Source organism: Zalophus californianus, chromosome 10 (genome assembly GCF_009762305.2).
Source record: "Zalophus californianus isolate mZalCal1 chromosome 10, mZalCal1.pri.v2, whole genome shotgun sequence".
Classification (NCBI taxonomy): domain Eukaryota; kingdom Metazoa; phylum Chordata; class Mammalia; order Carnivora; family Otariidae; genus Zalophus; species Zalophus californianus.
The window spans coordinates 113,865,983-113,881,134 of record NC_045604.1 but is presented as its reverse complement, the minus strand read 5'-3'; the positions used below and the strand labels follow the sequence as shown (position 1 = coordinate 113,881,134).

General features: G+C 58.5%; 1 protein-coding gene across 1 annotated transcript; it reads left to right on the top strand.

Moving 5' to 3' along the window:
* Positions 1-506: 506 nt before the first annotated feature.
* Positions 507-1,868, top strand: FOXL3 (forkhead box L3). The gene is made up of 3 exons (XM_027610388.1): positions 507-613; positions 1,007-1,175; positions 1,476-1,868. Exons 1-3 carry the CDS (start codon positions 507-509, stop codon positions 1,866-1,868), a joined length of 669 nt encoding a protein of 222 aa, XP_027466189.1.
* The last annotated feature ends 13,284 nt before the right edge of the window (positions 1,869-15,152 follow it).

Sequence of the window (15,152 nt, the reverse complement as noted above, 5' to 3'; positions counted from 1 at the left end):
AGCTCTGAGGAAACATCCGCCAGTGCAGGGAGCCCACGGGGAGCCCCAGCTCTGGCTCGGGGGCGGGGAGGCAGGTGGGAGGGATACCCAGCGACCCTGCCTCGAAATGTGGGGCCCCGCGCTGGGAGCGCGGCGACGCACACCCGGGCGGCAGCGGGAGGAGGGGGGGTGGCGCCCCGCCTGTCAGACCACCCAGCGCGCCACTCCCTCCTCCCTCGGTCCGCGGGCGGTCAGAGGGTCACCCAGAGCCCCGCTCAGCTCCCCTCAGCCGCTTTCCTGCTGGCTGGGGCCTCCCCCACGCTGGGATTGGATGCGAGAGAACGGGGTGGGCGCGGGTGGGGGACCCCAGAAGCCCAGGTTCCCAGCTCGGGCGTAGAACAGCCCGCAGTGCAGACGCTGCTGGCCCGCGCCCCGGAGGACCTCAGCAAAGACCTGGCGGGCTGGCGGGCGGCGCGGAGGAGGTGGCAAAGACAGCGGTGGTCCCCGCGGGCGCCGGGTGCGCCAAGATGTTTGACAGCTCACAGTATCCCTACAATTGCTTCAATTACGACGCCGACGACTACCCAGCCGGCAGCTCGGATGAGGAGAAGCGGCTCACGCGGCCGGCGTACAGGTGACCGCGGGGTGCGTGGTGGGAGCCGGCGGGCCGGGGACCCTCCTCCTCAAGGACCTCCTGGGACGGAGGGAGGGCTTTCTTCTCCGGAGGGCGGGGTGGGGGGTGGGATTCAGAGAAGGGACACGTTCCTCTGCATGCTCTCTCAACCTCCCTGAGGAAACTCCCAAGTGTGAAGATGAGCTTCTTGGGTCTGGGCCGAAGCGGGGAGCGGGGAACTCCAGAGTTCTCTGCTCCCAAAAAACCCCTTCCCGCGGGCACCTCCCACACGCCACGGAGCCCTGGGCGCGGAGGAGTTGTGCGCTTCTAGAGGGGCTCCTGGCTGCAGGGGATTCCAGACACCGCGGCGTCCCCTCTTCCGCCCCGCGTGGCCCCATGCGCCCCTATTTGCAGCTACATCGCGCTGATCGCCATGGCCATTCAGCAGAGCCCCTCGGGCAGGGTGACCCTGTCCGGCATCTACGACTTCATCATGCGCAAGTTCCCCTACTACCGAGCCAACCAGCGCGCCTGGCAGAACTCCATCCGCCACAACCTGTCCCTCAACAGCTGCTTTGTCAAGGTGAGACCCCGCCCCGGCCCCGCTCCCCGGAATGGCCCCCGAGTGTCCCAAGCTTGGGGGCTCCTGGGCCAAGTCACCTTGATTGGGCGCGGGGGAGGATTTTGCGGCAGCAGTTGCTGGAAAGTTCTTTTTTAGCAAATTTAGTGCCTCCAGCGTGCTCCATGAGCAACGCCACACACCGCAAGGACAGGGACCTATCCAGTGCTTGTCTGGGAGTCCTAAGTGAGCCCAGACGCGGAGAGGGGTGGGCAGGCGCGCACCGGGGGCCAGCCCCTCGCGGAGCCCCTCCCTCTCCCACAGGTGCCTCGGACGGAAGGCCACGAGAAGGGCAAGGGCAACTACTGGACGTTCGCGGGCGGCTGCGAGTCGCTGCTGGACCTCTTCGAGAATGGCAACTACCGGCGGCGGCGCCGGCGCCCTGGCCCCAAGCGGGACGGGGCGGGGGAGGCGCGGGCGGGGGGCGCAGAGGGGCCTCCGGGGCCGCCTGAGCCAGCCCCTCACCGCCAGCCCCCGGGCCCTGTTAGCCGCGCTGCCACGGGGAAGGAGGAGCCCAGGGGCATCAAGTTCAGCATTGACTACATCCTGTCCTCGCCCGACCCTTTTCCAGGGCTCAAGTATCCCTACGGCCCCCAGGAGGGCAGAAACTCCCGGCTGGAAACCCAGCAAATGAACCTCCACCTTTGGACAGTATGAGTCAGGGCTGGCACCCAGTTAGTCTGGGGTCTTCCAGGTGATTGCAACCCCACCTCGAACCAAGAAGCAAGGTTTTGCCGCATCCTACTAACTTCCACAAAAGCGTCCCTGCTCGGTGCTGAAAACCACCCTGGGCTGGAGAGACAGGAGGTCAGTCTTCGGGCTTCATCCTTCGGAGAAAGTTCCCTTGCAAGAAGACCCACGGGGTCCTGCTTGACTGAAGCATTTGCTCTGGATTCACTGAATGATCCTTCTCTGAGGAACAGGAACACAGGTTTAGGGCCACGTTCACTTAGACCCAAGGTAGCATTTCATCCCTCCATAATCTGAGAATTGGCTGCATAGACAGCCACACCCTGGAAGGCGGCCGGTGCGCTCGGTCTACAGTTGGCGAAGTGGGTGGGCATCTTCCCTAGAGCTAAAAGTGATACTAATAAAGTGCAAACAGTGAAGTCAGATATCAGTTGATCCCATGACTGTCGCCCCGAGGTTTTTGACTGTGGCCCTGCTACGGATGATGTGATCGAAAGAGTAAGTGTGAGCAGAATAGTCGATGATTGCTTGAGAAATCCTGTGCACTTTTTTATACAGGAAAGAAGGCAGGAAGGAGGGAGGAGCAAGAGGGAGGAGGGAGGGGTTCAACTCTGGGACAACATGGGGCAGAGCACACTTTTCTTGGTTCTTCTGAGCAGGCAGCATGCTTCTACCGGGGCACGTTCCACCCAGCTGGTTTCCCGAGGAGGCAGACATTCCGTAGCAGGCGGCCGATGGATCCCTGCTACACTGTGAGGTGCACAATTAGGAGAGCACAATGACAAGCATTAGGGGCGGGTACACTCCATCCGAAATGTAAATGATTTAATTACTGTGTGGAGATGCGCATTTTAAAAAACACAATTATGCACAGTGAAACTATTTGACCAACCTTATCATTTTTCACCAGCCCAGTTTTGTGGAGTTAATTGCCTTCCATGACTTAATTTGAACATTAGTATGGATTACACCTAATCTGATCCACTAGGTGACAATGATTGGCTAATTTTATAAACAACAAAAACACACCCAAGGAGGCTGACTGTCTCGACTGGGAACTACATCGTTGTGCTTTATTGGACTCTGAAAAACCCGGACCGGTAAAGGAAGGCAGGCAGGAGGTGGAGACAGACAGAGCCATGCAAGAGACTCACTTAGACTGGCTCGCTTCTGATTCAGACAAGCTGACATTTCATTAAACTGCAGCATTATTATCTGTCCACCCTGTAGAGACTCCTTGGGTTGACGTAATCGTTCTGAGAAGAGGGGAGAAGGCCGTTACTTATGAATGTTGTGAAATGCCTGATCCCCAAGTCCAGAGATGAGTGCTGGTGGTGATGTGCCCACCGCCTGCCTGCCATCACTCTCTTGGTCTGGCCAGGCCCTGCCCATGGGGCAGCCAGTCGGCCTCATGGGAGGAGGGGAGCCCTGCCTCAAACAGTCCTCCGGAAAAAGGGCTAAGGCCTGCAACGCAGAGGACATCTCTCCTTCGCAAATGCCAGATGCCAGAGCTCTTTGCCGGGAAAGCACCCAACATTGGTGGGCCCTCACTGCCCGCTAGGCACCATGCTGAGCCCAGACGGGCTGTCTCCATGGCAGGAACACCAGCCCTGGTTGATGGTTGCACTACTTCTCATCCGCACTTTGCAGATGGGGCCCGCGTGCAGGTGGACCCAGGCCCAGGGCCCAGGCATGTGGCTTTGGGGCTGGGCTGCTAACACATCCTCCAAGCTGTGGCTCATGCAGACTCAGAGTGTCTGTGTGCACGTATGTGCACGTGTGCATCGTAGGTGTGATGTCTGTCTGTGTTCCCGTTATTCATATCCCTTTGCCATTCATGCTAAAAGCATTGTTTTAAATGGTAGTAGATACGACGCAGGTGGGGCAGTGCAGGTGCTACTTACTATACATAAGTAGATGGCATACAGAGTATCTGATTTTTCTGCTACCAATCAAGCAAATAAAATCTGCATTTTATCTTTCGGGTTCTAGCCGTGTTCCCACTTTTTGTTCTGGTGAGCAAAGCCTGACGGAACAGAAAATTCCTCTGTCCTAAAGAGGGCAATTTTGGAGGCCCCAGCCTTGGAGGGGGAGAGGAGGCCTGGCAACCAGACAGGCTGTTAGCACGCCCTCCGCCGTGCACAGGGTCCGGGGCAGGTGCTCACCGGCTGCCGGCGAGCAAAGGGGTGGTGCCAGACAGGCGAGGTCCGTGTACTATGAGGCATAACATTTGTTTTGCAAAGGATATCAATCATGTTTTTAAAAGCGAAGGGACATTTTCAATTTGCCAGCGTGTGATATCCCACAACTAAGGCAGGTCTTCCAGTCTTTCAAGTGAGTGGCATTTAATCCCAAACAACATTGCAGGGGTGAGGGTTGGCTCTGACCTATTCAAATACCGCCACCACACAGACTCGCCCAGCACACGTCTAATTAAATACTTTATGCCTCTCTTGCAAATCCGCTGATTGATCACCGATATGTACATTACCACCACATTACCCCCGAGCAGATGTCTGCCACACGGTTACGGATCACCGGGTTTCCATTAACAAAGTTGGGAGGCGCTGCTGTGCGTGAGTTCAGCAGAGGTGTGTGCAAACCACCATTGTGTAGAGCAAAGTTCCTGGCTGGGCGGCATCCAGGCTGAGCTTTTCCTCACCCAGACTCCGTGGGAGGATGTCCTTCCTCACAGCGGCTGGCCAGGCCTGGGCCCTCCACCACAGCCAGAGACCAAAAGAGACCACATTTGGGTGGACGGGAGAGAACCCTGGGATGGGAGCATGAGCAGGTCTAGGAGCACAAAGTGGCCCTGGACGATGCCCTCCCCACCCCCGCCCTGTCCGGCCCTGGGGTCCAGCATCGCTGTGTCTCCCCAGAGAGGCCTCCCTTAGCCAACAGTGCCCTCCATACCAAGCCACTCTTTGGCCCTTGGTCTGCCCACCCCCCCCCCCCCCGGGGAAGCAGAGAAAAGGCCTCCTTTCTCTTCAAATCCCTTCCTTCCTTGATGGAGAGGTTCATTCAACAAACATCCATAAGCCCCGTGCTAGGTGCAATTATGGACCAGCCTGCATCCCAGCGGCATGCATAGAGCGCTCACATATCCAGGAGGCTGGGAAGGAAGCCTGTGCCCAGGCAGCTGAGACAGCAGACAGCTCGGGGGACAACAACCAGTTCAGACTGGCTGGATAGGCAGGGCCCTCCGAGGGCCACCTTCAAGCTGAGGCCCTGAGGACAGGCAGGGGCCCGCATGCCAAGAGGAAGGGCATTCCAGGTGGGGGGTGGTAAGCTGAACCCCTGAGGCGGGGGAAGGAGTCGGCGGCGGGGGTTGGCTTGCAGAAGGCCAGTGTGGCTGGAGGGAAGCACAGGGAAGGGAACATGCTGTCCGAGCCCCGCCCCCAAGTCCAAGACAAACACCCATGTCTTTAGCCTTTGAAGTTTTAAGTGCATCTCCTGCATTTGCCTCAGTTTGTCACTGTTCTTTCTGATACATGGAACTCCTACAGGACAATCACCTCCTATGTTCTGGGCACTTCACCTTGGTTAATGTGGCCTCCCTACTGGCTCCCTTACTGGGGCAGACACGCACTGCATGTCTCCTGCTCTTGTCCTCAAGTGTCTCTTCCTGACCTGTCCCATCCTGTGCTCATGAAACCAAGACACGGGTCCTGGCTGGGTGGGTGATGCCAGGAGAGTGAACAGAGGGTGAGAGGGGTCTTCTAGAGCTCCTCTTGGCACCAGCCCTCCTTGGCATCTTCTAGGCCTCAGTCAGCTGCCCAGAATGACTTTGGAGGCCCGTGGACCCATGGTCCTGGCCTCCCAGGTGGGGGCAGGGAGCAGCACCGGGCTGGGAGCCTTGCAGGTGCATGTCCGCAGACAGGCCATCTGCCCACCTGAGCCCTGGGTTCTTCATCTGTAGCATGGGCCACACACAGAACCCCTGGGGACTTAGCTGAAATGGACCATGTCTCCCATCTCATGTCTCCCATCCACCCCCAATGCTCTGCTCAGCTCACACCCAGTGAGGGAGGCGGGGAAGGGACTGGCTCTGGGCTATGAGAAGCCTCATAGAAACCGGCTCCCCCAAGCCGGGCAAGTCCTCTGGGCACCTCCCTTCCTTGAAGAGCCCCCAGGGCCCCTGCTCCTTCCCTGGGACCTCACATCTGCCCTGGGCACTGCCAGCTTCCTGTGTCCCCACAGGCAGGCCGGGCTGGGGCCACGCGGAGCCTCCAGAGTGTGGGAGGGGTGGTGCCGGGGGGCTCTCCTTCTCCCACGTGTGCAGCTTCCTCAGTGAATCTACCGTGGCCTCCCACTCTGGGGCTTGGGCAGCGTTTCCCTCTCTGCCTCATCCCTCCATTGTGAAGTGAGGCCCTTGGCACTGAGCTGGGTACAAGGCCAGGGAGGAGCCCCCGCAGTGTCTGGACTCCCTCTGAAATCCCTCCAGGACAGACCCTGGGCCGTGTGGGTGCAGCCCCAACAACAGTGAGACAAGGGACTGGACCGGGGAGACCCTGGTAGTGGAAGAGGCCACTCAGCCCAGGCAGGGGAGGCCGACACCCAGGGACCTCCCACTGGAAGTGAGACCAGTGCTTTACCTTGTGGCCATGGACTCAGTCACGCAGGTGTCCGAGGGGGCGGCTCCCCTGGACAGCACTGGGGTAGAGAGGGGTGCTCATCTGAGGAAGGGCGGCTGAAGGCGGTGCTGGGGAGGAAAATCCTCAAGGGTTTCGTGACCGGGCGGAGGCCCCACAACAGGCCACTCACAGAGGACGTCCACCCAGGGTGTGTGTGAGGATGGGAAAGGAGCCTGGGGGCGGGACCCTGGTGGGGAGGGCAGGCAAGCTGCATAGGTAGGGCATGTGGTGATGCTGCACGCCCAGAAGTTCCCCTAGGGGACGGGGCGGAAGGGCATCCCATCACGCACGGGACAGCTGTGCTCACCCCACAGACCCCAGCCCGGCAGTCAGGGGTCCAGCCCAGAGGGCGACCTGGACAACAGCGGCGGCAGGGTGCTGGTATTTGCTGAGGGTTCCCCACATGCCAGGCCCTGTTCTGAAGATCCTCAGGCCACGTTAAGTGGGTCATCTGACTCTGCATTTCACGGGGGAGGCAGACAAAGGTGTGCGGTGGGGTTTGAACGCAGGGGTCTGACCACACCTGTCAGCAGTTTGTCTAGAGGACCCCAGGGTCATTGGCCAGGCAGCAGTGTGATACCCGGGCGTCACTCTGGGAGGTGGGAGAGTGCAAGGCCGGGGCCCAGGGTCCCCACACTCTCTGGGAGCCTGCCCTCACCTGCCTCTTCTCGGGGTGCCTCCAGCTCATGCCCTAGAGAGGAGGATAACATAGTGACAGTCAAGGAGAGGGCGGACATGCCACCCCCCCTCAGCACCTGCTGCACACCACCACGGCTGAGGGCAGGGGTGGGACAGACGCACAGCCCCACTTCACAGAGGAGGAGACTGAGGCTCAGAGAGGCCTCCCAGAGCTCGTGGGAGCAGAGGCAGGTCCTCGGTCCATCCTACCCCACCCAGGTGCCCAGGATGCCAGGCTGAGCCAGGCCAACCTTCTAGGCTGGAGGTTAAATGGAATCAGACTCCAGGACCCCTGCAGCCCTAAACTACAGCCACCATTTGACCGCTGAGCAAGTACCAGGGACTCCAATTCGGGACTGTGAGGCGGGTGTGGACCCACATGCGGCCTCCTCTTCCCGGCCCCCTGCCTTCTAGGGGAGGGGGCATGAGAACGGCCGCCCCCTGCCCCATGGGGATGAGCCTGGCGTATAGCCCTGTCAGCAAATACTCCAGGAGGAAGCTGCAGAAGGGCATGTGCTGTCTATCGCCTGTAACTTGATTTTGTATTCCGCCAAATTAGCAATCCATAAACATTTGCAAAATGAATGTTTTCATCCCATTAAAAATACCAAGTACATCTTATGCAGGTGGGTCTCACCCGAGCGCTTGCTATATTCTGGAGAAACTTGCTCCTAGAACGGAAGGTGCTGTCTGTCAGGCCTCGCTGTGGTCGACTGCAAATTAACAGCCCCTGTGCTCTTGTGGGGCCACATCTCCCCAGCTTTAGGCCACTTCAGAACCCCGTCCACATCGATGTGAGCTTGCTCAACCGAGACAGCAGAATTAGATTTATAATGAGGCACGGTCACACGGCCACGCAGTTTCCAAAGAAAAGGAAATTGAGTGGGAACCTCTGAACCGGTGTAACCGCTCTGCCTGGGCTGGTGTGCGCACCGCTGGGAGGCCCTGCCCTAACCCCTCGCCCTGTGCCTCCCGGTCAGTCGCCCTGTGGCCTGTCAGGGGCTCCAACCATCGTGCATTCCCACACTCACCACGCACTCCCGCTGGTGCCCAGGTCCCCCCGAGCCCAGAACGCCCCTCAATTGCCTATCCTCACCCTCCAGAGTTTCTCTGGCTTTGAGAGACACCACGGTACTTGCCCCGAGTTTGGAGCAAGAGGAAGAGAGTCAAACCAGCCGTCTCTCCCACTGGTTCACGGGAAGGATCCAGTTGTAGACAGTGTGTCGCGTCCATTCCTGACATGAGTTGTGTCACCAACTCTGTCCCTCTGAGGACACCTGTGGTGAGCCACCAGCCCCATGCGCTGGAGCCCTGTGCAGTGCTCAGCAAACGTGGATGACCTTAGAGCCGGGGCCCCGGGGGCTCCTGGTCTAGACCCCCTTTTTACCGGCCACAGATGCAATTGGCCACCAGTGGCAGGAACCCTGGAGGAAAACGAGCAGGGAGCTCTGTCCCCAGCGAGAAGGTGGGGTGGCGGGGCCGTGCCAGTGTGGAACCTGGTGGGCAGCGGGGCCAGGGTGGTGGTGCAGCCGCTGCCTCCCTCAGTGACACAGGTCCGGGCTGAGTGCACCTGCGTGGCAGGGATTCTGGGAAAGTCCCGGAGAAGCCACTTTTGTCTCTGTCAGCCAAGCAGGTGCGACAAGACAAGAGCCAGAACCACCCAGACTGGAGAGTTCTGTTCAAGGGAAATTCTGGTGCTGGGTGAGGGTGGTGACCCACGTGTGGCCTGACTGCCTATGTATCATCCACATCTGAGAGAGATTTACTAATGCAGATGTGCCCTCTGCCAGACTCTGTGGAAGGAAGAGGGTCTTTCTTGGGTGGCCTCTGACAGCCGCCATCTTAGCGTCCTGGGAGGTGTGGGCAGAGGACACCCTGATGTGACAAAGGGGGACCCTGAGGCTCAGAGAGAGAACACAGCTTGGAGCAGCCCCGGCTACACGTAAATCTGGGCCCTCAGGTTCCCACCCCAGCCATTCACAGACGGAAGAGGCCGAGATGGCCATCATGCATGTGCACACTTATGCACGCACACACTCGTGGGCGCTTGCACACACGCACACTCTCATGGACACGTGCACACACTTGCGGGTGCTTGCACACATGCACACTCTCACGGACACATGTACACACTCACGAGTGCTTGCACATACGCACACTCTCACGGGCACTTGCACATGTGCACACTCATGGGCACATGCACACGCTCACAGGCACGTGCACACACTTGCAGGTGCTTGCATACATGCACACGCTCACGGACACATGCACACTCACGGGCGCTTGTACAATGCACTCTCACGGATACATGCACGCTCACAGGCGTTTGCACACACGCACATTCATGGGCACATGCACACACGGGTGCTTGCACACATGCACACATTCATGGGCATTTGCACACACGCACAATCGCGGGCATGTGCACACACTCGCAGGCACTTGCAGGTGCTTGCACACTTGCACACTCACAGGTGCTTGCACACACTCGTGAGTGCTTGCACACTTGCACATACTCACAGGCACATACTCATGGGTGCTTGCACACATGCACACACTCACAGCCACTTCCACACATGCACAGGGCACACAGCATGGGACATGCACACTGTCGTATCATTCATCTACAGGCTCAGAGAGGAAATGGCAGTCTCACTGGGCGCTGCTGGCTGGATCTACTTGCTGCTGTCACACCGGCGCGCCCCGGCACATGTAGCTTTCTCTCCCACAATGCCTTTTCCATCTTCAAGACCTCATAAAAACCTATTTGGCTTTCAAATCATGCTGCAAAATTCCCTCCTCTGTCCAGGCTCTCAGCGCCCACGGGCAGACATAGCTATTTGGCCCATGCTCAGATGGTAGGTATAGAGCAACCAGCATCTAAGGGGGCACAGAGGAGGAAGCAGAGCCTCAGAGAGATGTGCCAGGGCCACGTCACTCAGGGTGGGTCATGTAGGCTCCCAAGGTCCCTGGCATCTCCCACCCCAGAGCGGCAGGGACATGATGGAGCAGAAGGGGCAGGAGCTCTCCAGGTCACACTGCCCCCTGCCCCCTCCCTGTGCTCATCCTGCACTAGGCAGGCGCCTCGGTAAGTGCATCTCAGACATGTCCTTGTCTCCTGAGAAGTCTTGGGCCCCCAGAGCAGGACATTCCAGACACGAAGGCAAGAAGGCCACATGTGTCTGCAGTATCTGAAAAGTTGGGAAAAAGTTTCCCCCACTGTTTTCTGTTTAGATTAACTGACTTGACCCGATATTGTCCAGGAAACTGGCTGTTGTGTCTCACATTAGCCCAGAGAGGCAGACAGGCAAACCTCCAGCTCGCCAGTCACGAAGGGCTGACATCGCCCCCCTGTAGGCATTGGTCTGGGCTGGGGCGGGGGGCTGGGGCGAGGGGCTGAGCCAGGCCCAGCCTGAGGAGCCCAGTGCTCCAAACATGGAATGTGGACATGTCCGCCCTGCTTGTGAGCCCGAGCTGGCTGGGCTGCCAGGGATGCCTGCCCTCCACCTGCAGCTGCCCCCATCAGGGCCGGCATTCAGGGACCCCATAGTCCAGTCCTAGAGCCAAGGGACCCTCCCAGGCACTATCCACAGCGCTTGAAGCAAACAAATGATGGAGCAGGCAACTGATCCCCATTCTACAGATGAGAGATGGAGGCCAAGAGAAGAGATGAGCCTCCATGGCTCTGTGTCCCCCACCAACAGACATGAGGGCCTCATGTCACAGTCTATGGGACAAGGGGTGGCTGGATGCGTCTGTGGGTCTCGGCGGTGCTAATCCTGGGTTGGAGCCTTCACATCCTGTGTTGGTTCTTTCTGGGTCTGCCTCTCTGGCTCCTGTTCTTCTTGCCTCTGGAGCTTGCCCCCGACACCTGGACTTCAGCAGGAGGAGCAGACCGAGGGGCACAGGACCTTCCCCGAGCAGGGTGGTCCCACACTGCAGCCAGCACAGGGACAGGCAGCCCTGTGCTCAGAGGAGTCCGCATCTGCAACGGAAGAGTGTCTGTTCTGCCCAGTGGATCATACTGGGAATCAGTCGCTGCAGCTGTCCCCACCCTGTTCCCTTGGGGACAGACCCTCCCATCTATGGCTACCTGGCACACCCCTCATCCTTGAATGGATCCAGACTTTCCCAGTCAGATTACCCCTACCCCTTGGCCACAGACATTGGTGCAGGGAGGGTCACATGACCCCCAAACGACTGAATAAACCCCGGCCCCAGGGCCTCTGCTGGAACAGTGGGAAAAGAGCTCTCTGGCTGGTGGAATGTGAATCTGGGACTGTATGTGACCATCTTGCCACTGCCCAAGAAAAGCCTGTTGGAGAAAAAATAGCACAGCCAGAAGCAGAGCCAAAAGGTGGGGAGAGACAGATTCTTGAAAGCATGATAACACCTAGATCCAGTCATGCCTGAAGCCGTTACTTTCCAATTATCTATGCCAATAATACCCTATTGAGCTCAAGGCAGTGTGACTTGTGACTCTAACACTCCCAATGGAAGGGATCTGGTTTAGACAAAAGTGTCTCAGTATTTGCTCCACAATGGAGGATAAATGCTTTAGCCCAAGAAATATATCCCTAATGGTGGAATCATGACCAGTGAAACAGACATAACAGCTTAAAGGCCCTCATGCTCAAGCACAATGTGGAAACCTGGTCTACAGGTCACCGAGTCTGAGCCCCCTAGGAAAGAAATGCAGGTTCTCCTACAAGTTCTGAATCGATACAGCTGAGGAGGACGCTGGAATCTGCATTCTCATAAACTTTCTGATGCCTCAGAGTTTGGGAACTATAGTCCTGGTCTCTCTGCTGCTGGGGCAGTTGCAAGAGGGCATACCTGCAGGTAGTCAAGACCCCTGTGCTGCCCGCCTGCCCGCCCTGTGCTGGGGGCTTGGTCTGCAGACTCACAGCTCTGGGGAGGGGTACAAACAACTCTGCCACATCCTCTGTCCCAGAGAGGGCAGGACAGAGCCCTGCCGCTGAGGTCAGGACCATACTGACCTGGCAGCCAGCTGGGAGGTGCAGGGCAGGGGTGGGGGTGCCAGAGGCTCACAGCGAGCATAGCAAGGGCGTGCTGGACAGGGAAGCAGTGGGGGGGGGCGGGGCCACTGGGCACTGTGTCTCGTGTGTCCCCACACAGGGGCAGCTCTCCAGTCAACCGGGCTGGGTGTGTAGACACTCAGCTCAGCCTCCGCACCTCCAGCCCCATCTTTGAGCTGAGGCAGTACCGACTCTCCCAGTGCTCTTGAACTCGTACTCACTGCCCACCCTCCCCGCCCCCTGGGGTCACCTCTGAGGCATTCGCTGCACCGAGTCTGGCTCAGACCACATACGCAGGACCAGCTGCAGACCTCTAGCCTGGCAGGTGTGATGCCCAGCCCCGTCTGTCCTGGTGCTCTGGACCCCTGGGAGCAGAAGGGGCTTCTCCTCCCATCAGTTCACCAATGTGGCATTCTTGGCGGGAGTGTGAATGCTGGATGTGCATGTCTGCCAGTTCGTGCCTGTGAGCTCTGGATGAGTGTGCCCCTGCAAGTGTGCATTGTGAGTGTGCATGCATGGGTAACTCCGCAGGTTTTGCTGGTGCCTGTGTGCATGTGCACACGAGTGTGCCGAGTGTAGGTGCTATGGATGTGTCGGGGAGGGCGTGACACCCTCCAGTAAAGCCACCCTCTGAGTGACAGGTGGCTGTGAGAGGTGGGGCAGGCACCCGTGGGGGTCTCTGGGACATCACACCCATCACTCCCAGCCGCACAGTCACTGGGGTCACATGGGTCTGTCACCACCCTCACGACCTGATCACATTGGCACAACCTTGGCGGCTTTTCCAATCCTTTCTGTGCCGAGACACGGGCATGCAGGGGCACCTGTGAGGGCCCAGATCTTGTGGGAATGTCTCCTCCCCAGGCAGGTGGCGGCGGGGTCTCGCCAAGGGTCTCCACGGTGAGCCCGTCTCAGGGAGCTGCTCGGCACTGAGAAGCGCTCCCAGCGGAGCTGCCACCTCGAGGCCGAGGAAACCAATCAGGGCAGCCGCGCGCCTGGATGTAAAGGTTAGTACATAAATCAAGGGAAATGTCAAATGCCTTTTTACACTGATTGAGATGTAATTTGGGGCGGGGCCACGCCGGTCACTCGCGCTCAGGGAACCGGGAAGAAATCATGTCCATAATCACTTCGAGATTGATGGCCCCTTGCCCCGGACGGAAGGCTCCGCAGCCTCCCAGGACAGAGTGAGTGTGGCCGGCACGGGCCCTCTGTCCGTGGTATTGACCAGAGCCCAGGACATGTCACAAACATGGGCCCGGCCAGCAAAATTTTTCAAATGCCCCGAGACAGCACACATCCTGGAATCATCCGTGAGGGCCCAGGGCCACGAGGCTCACCCCCGGGTCTCCAACAGCCAGAACCAGGCCCAGGGCCGGAGCGGCCTGTGAGGGGGTGTCATGCAAGGTAAAGAAGGGCGGTTCAGAGTGACAGACCCTCACTCTGCCCGCAGCTCCAGACGCACACGGCAAAACCCCGGAAGTGGAAAGTGGACAAATGCACAACAGCTGGGGCTGAGATTTGACACGGTCACTTTTGGCAGCTAAGGGGTGCGCAGACGGAAACCAGAGCGTGGAGAGCGCCCAAACAGCACCGTCGGCCCACCCTGAAAGGAAACAACACATTTGAACTAAGGATGCACTCAGGACGGACAGGGAGGCGTTCTGCAGGCATCACAAAGACAGAGGGTGTTCATGACACACCGGTGCCCTGCCCTCGGAGCAGCCAGGAGGCTCCCCGCCAGGACCGTGAGCGGGACGAGGGTGCCGGCCACTGTCCAGGGTGACAAAGACAGGAGAGCAACTAACAGCCACACCAATAGGAATGTAAGGGACAGACACGGGCGCAGACGACATGGAGGTTTACGTAGAAAACCAAAAGGAACCTACATCGTGTTTGATTCACTGTGTTGGCAGCCATGTCACCTACAACCGTGTTGCACACATAGGAGCATCTAATGGGGACGGAGAATTCTGCGCTGGGAACAGACATTCCCGGGGGAAGCTGGGGAGGACCCGCGTAAGGGGAGAGCACGTCCCCCACTCAGGATGGGAAGACCCGATACTGAAAACATGCTGACTCTCTGAGAAGTAATCTATAGTTTCCAAGTCATCCCCATGAAAACATCAGCAGGCTGATCTTTCTTGTTTTGTGAACCGATGACTCCTCTGTTAATGTTGGAAAGCACGAGATAGGCTCCCTGTGCAGACTTGGAAAAACCTTTGAAAAATCTCCTTGCACTTGCCCGATCGCCTGCATTATATGATTCCTGACTTGGTGGTAAAAATAGTGTCTCCCACCACCTAGATGGCTAGGGGCAGGCATGTAACTGAGGCTTCTACTCCACTGGGGCACCCACTCAATAACCAGGGTTGGATTTGTGCGTGGTCCATGTGAGCGGATAGCGGGAACGGGGGAGTCTGCCTTCCGGGAAGCCCAGTGGCGAGGAGTACAGCTCTTCGGGGCAGGTGCAGCAGAACCTCTCCTGGGTAACCTCGAGCCGTGGCTCTCGACCCAGGACGGTGCCGCCCTCCCCTGGAAAACCGTGGGAATGTATTTGTATTGGGGTTGATAGAATGCCGTGGGCTGGGCGCCTGGGTGGCTCAGTCGTTAGGCGTCTGCCTTCGGCTCAGGTCATGGTCCCGGGGTCCTGGGATGGAGCCCCGCATCGGGCTCGCTGCTCCGCGGGAAGCCTGCTGCTCCCTCTCCCACTCCCCCTGCTTGTGTTCCCTCTCTCGCTGTGTCTCTCTGTCAGATAAATAAATAAAACGTTAAAAAAAAAAAGAACGCCGTGGGCTGACCGGCGCTGGGGGTGGACCAGGGATGTTAGACAGTCATCGGTAAACTAGAAAGAATCCTCCTTCGCAAAATGCCAGTATGCTCCACAGAGAGACCCTGTC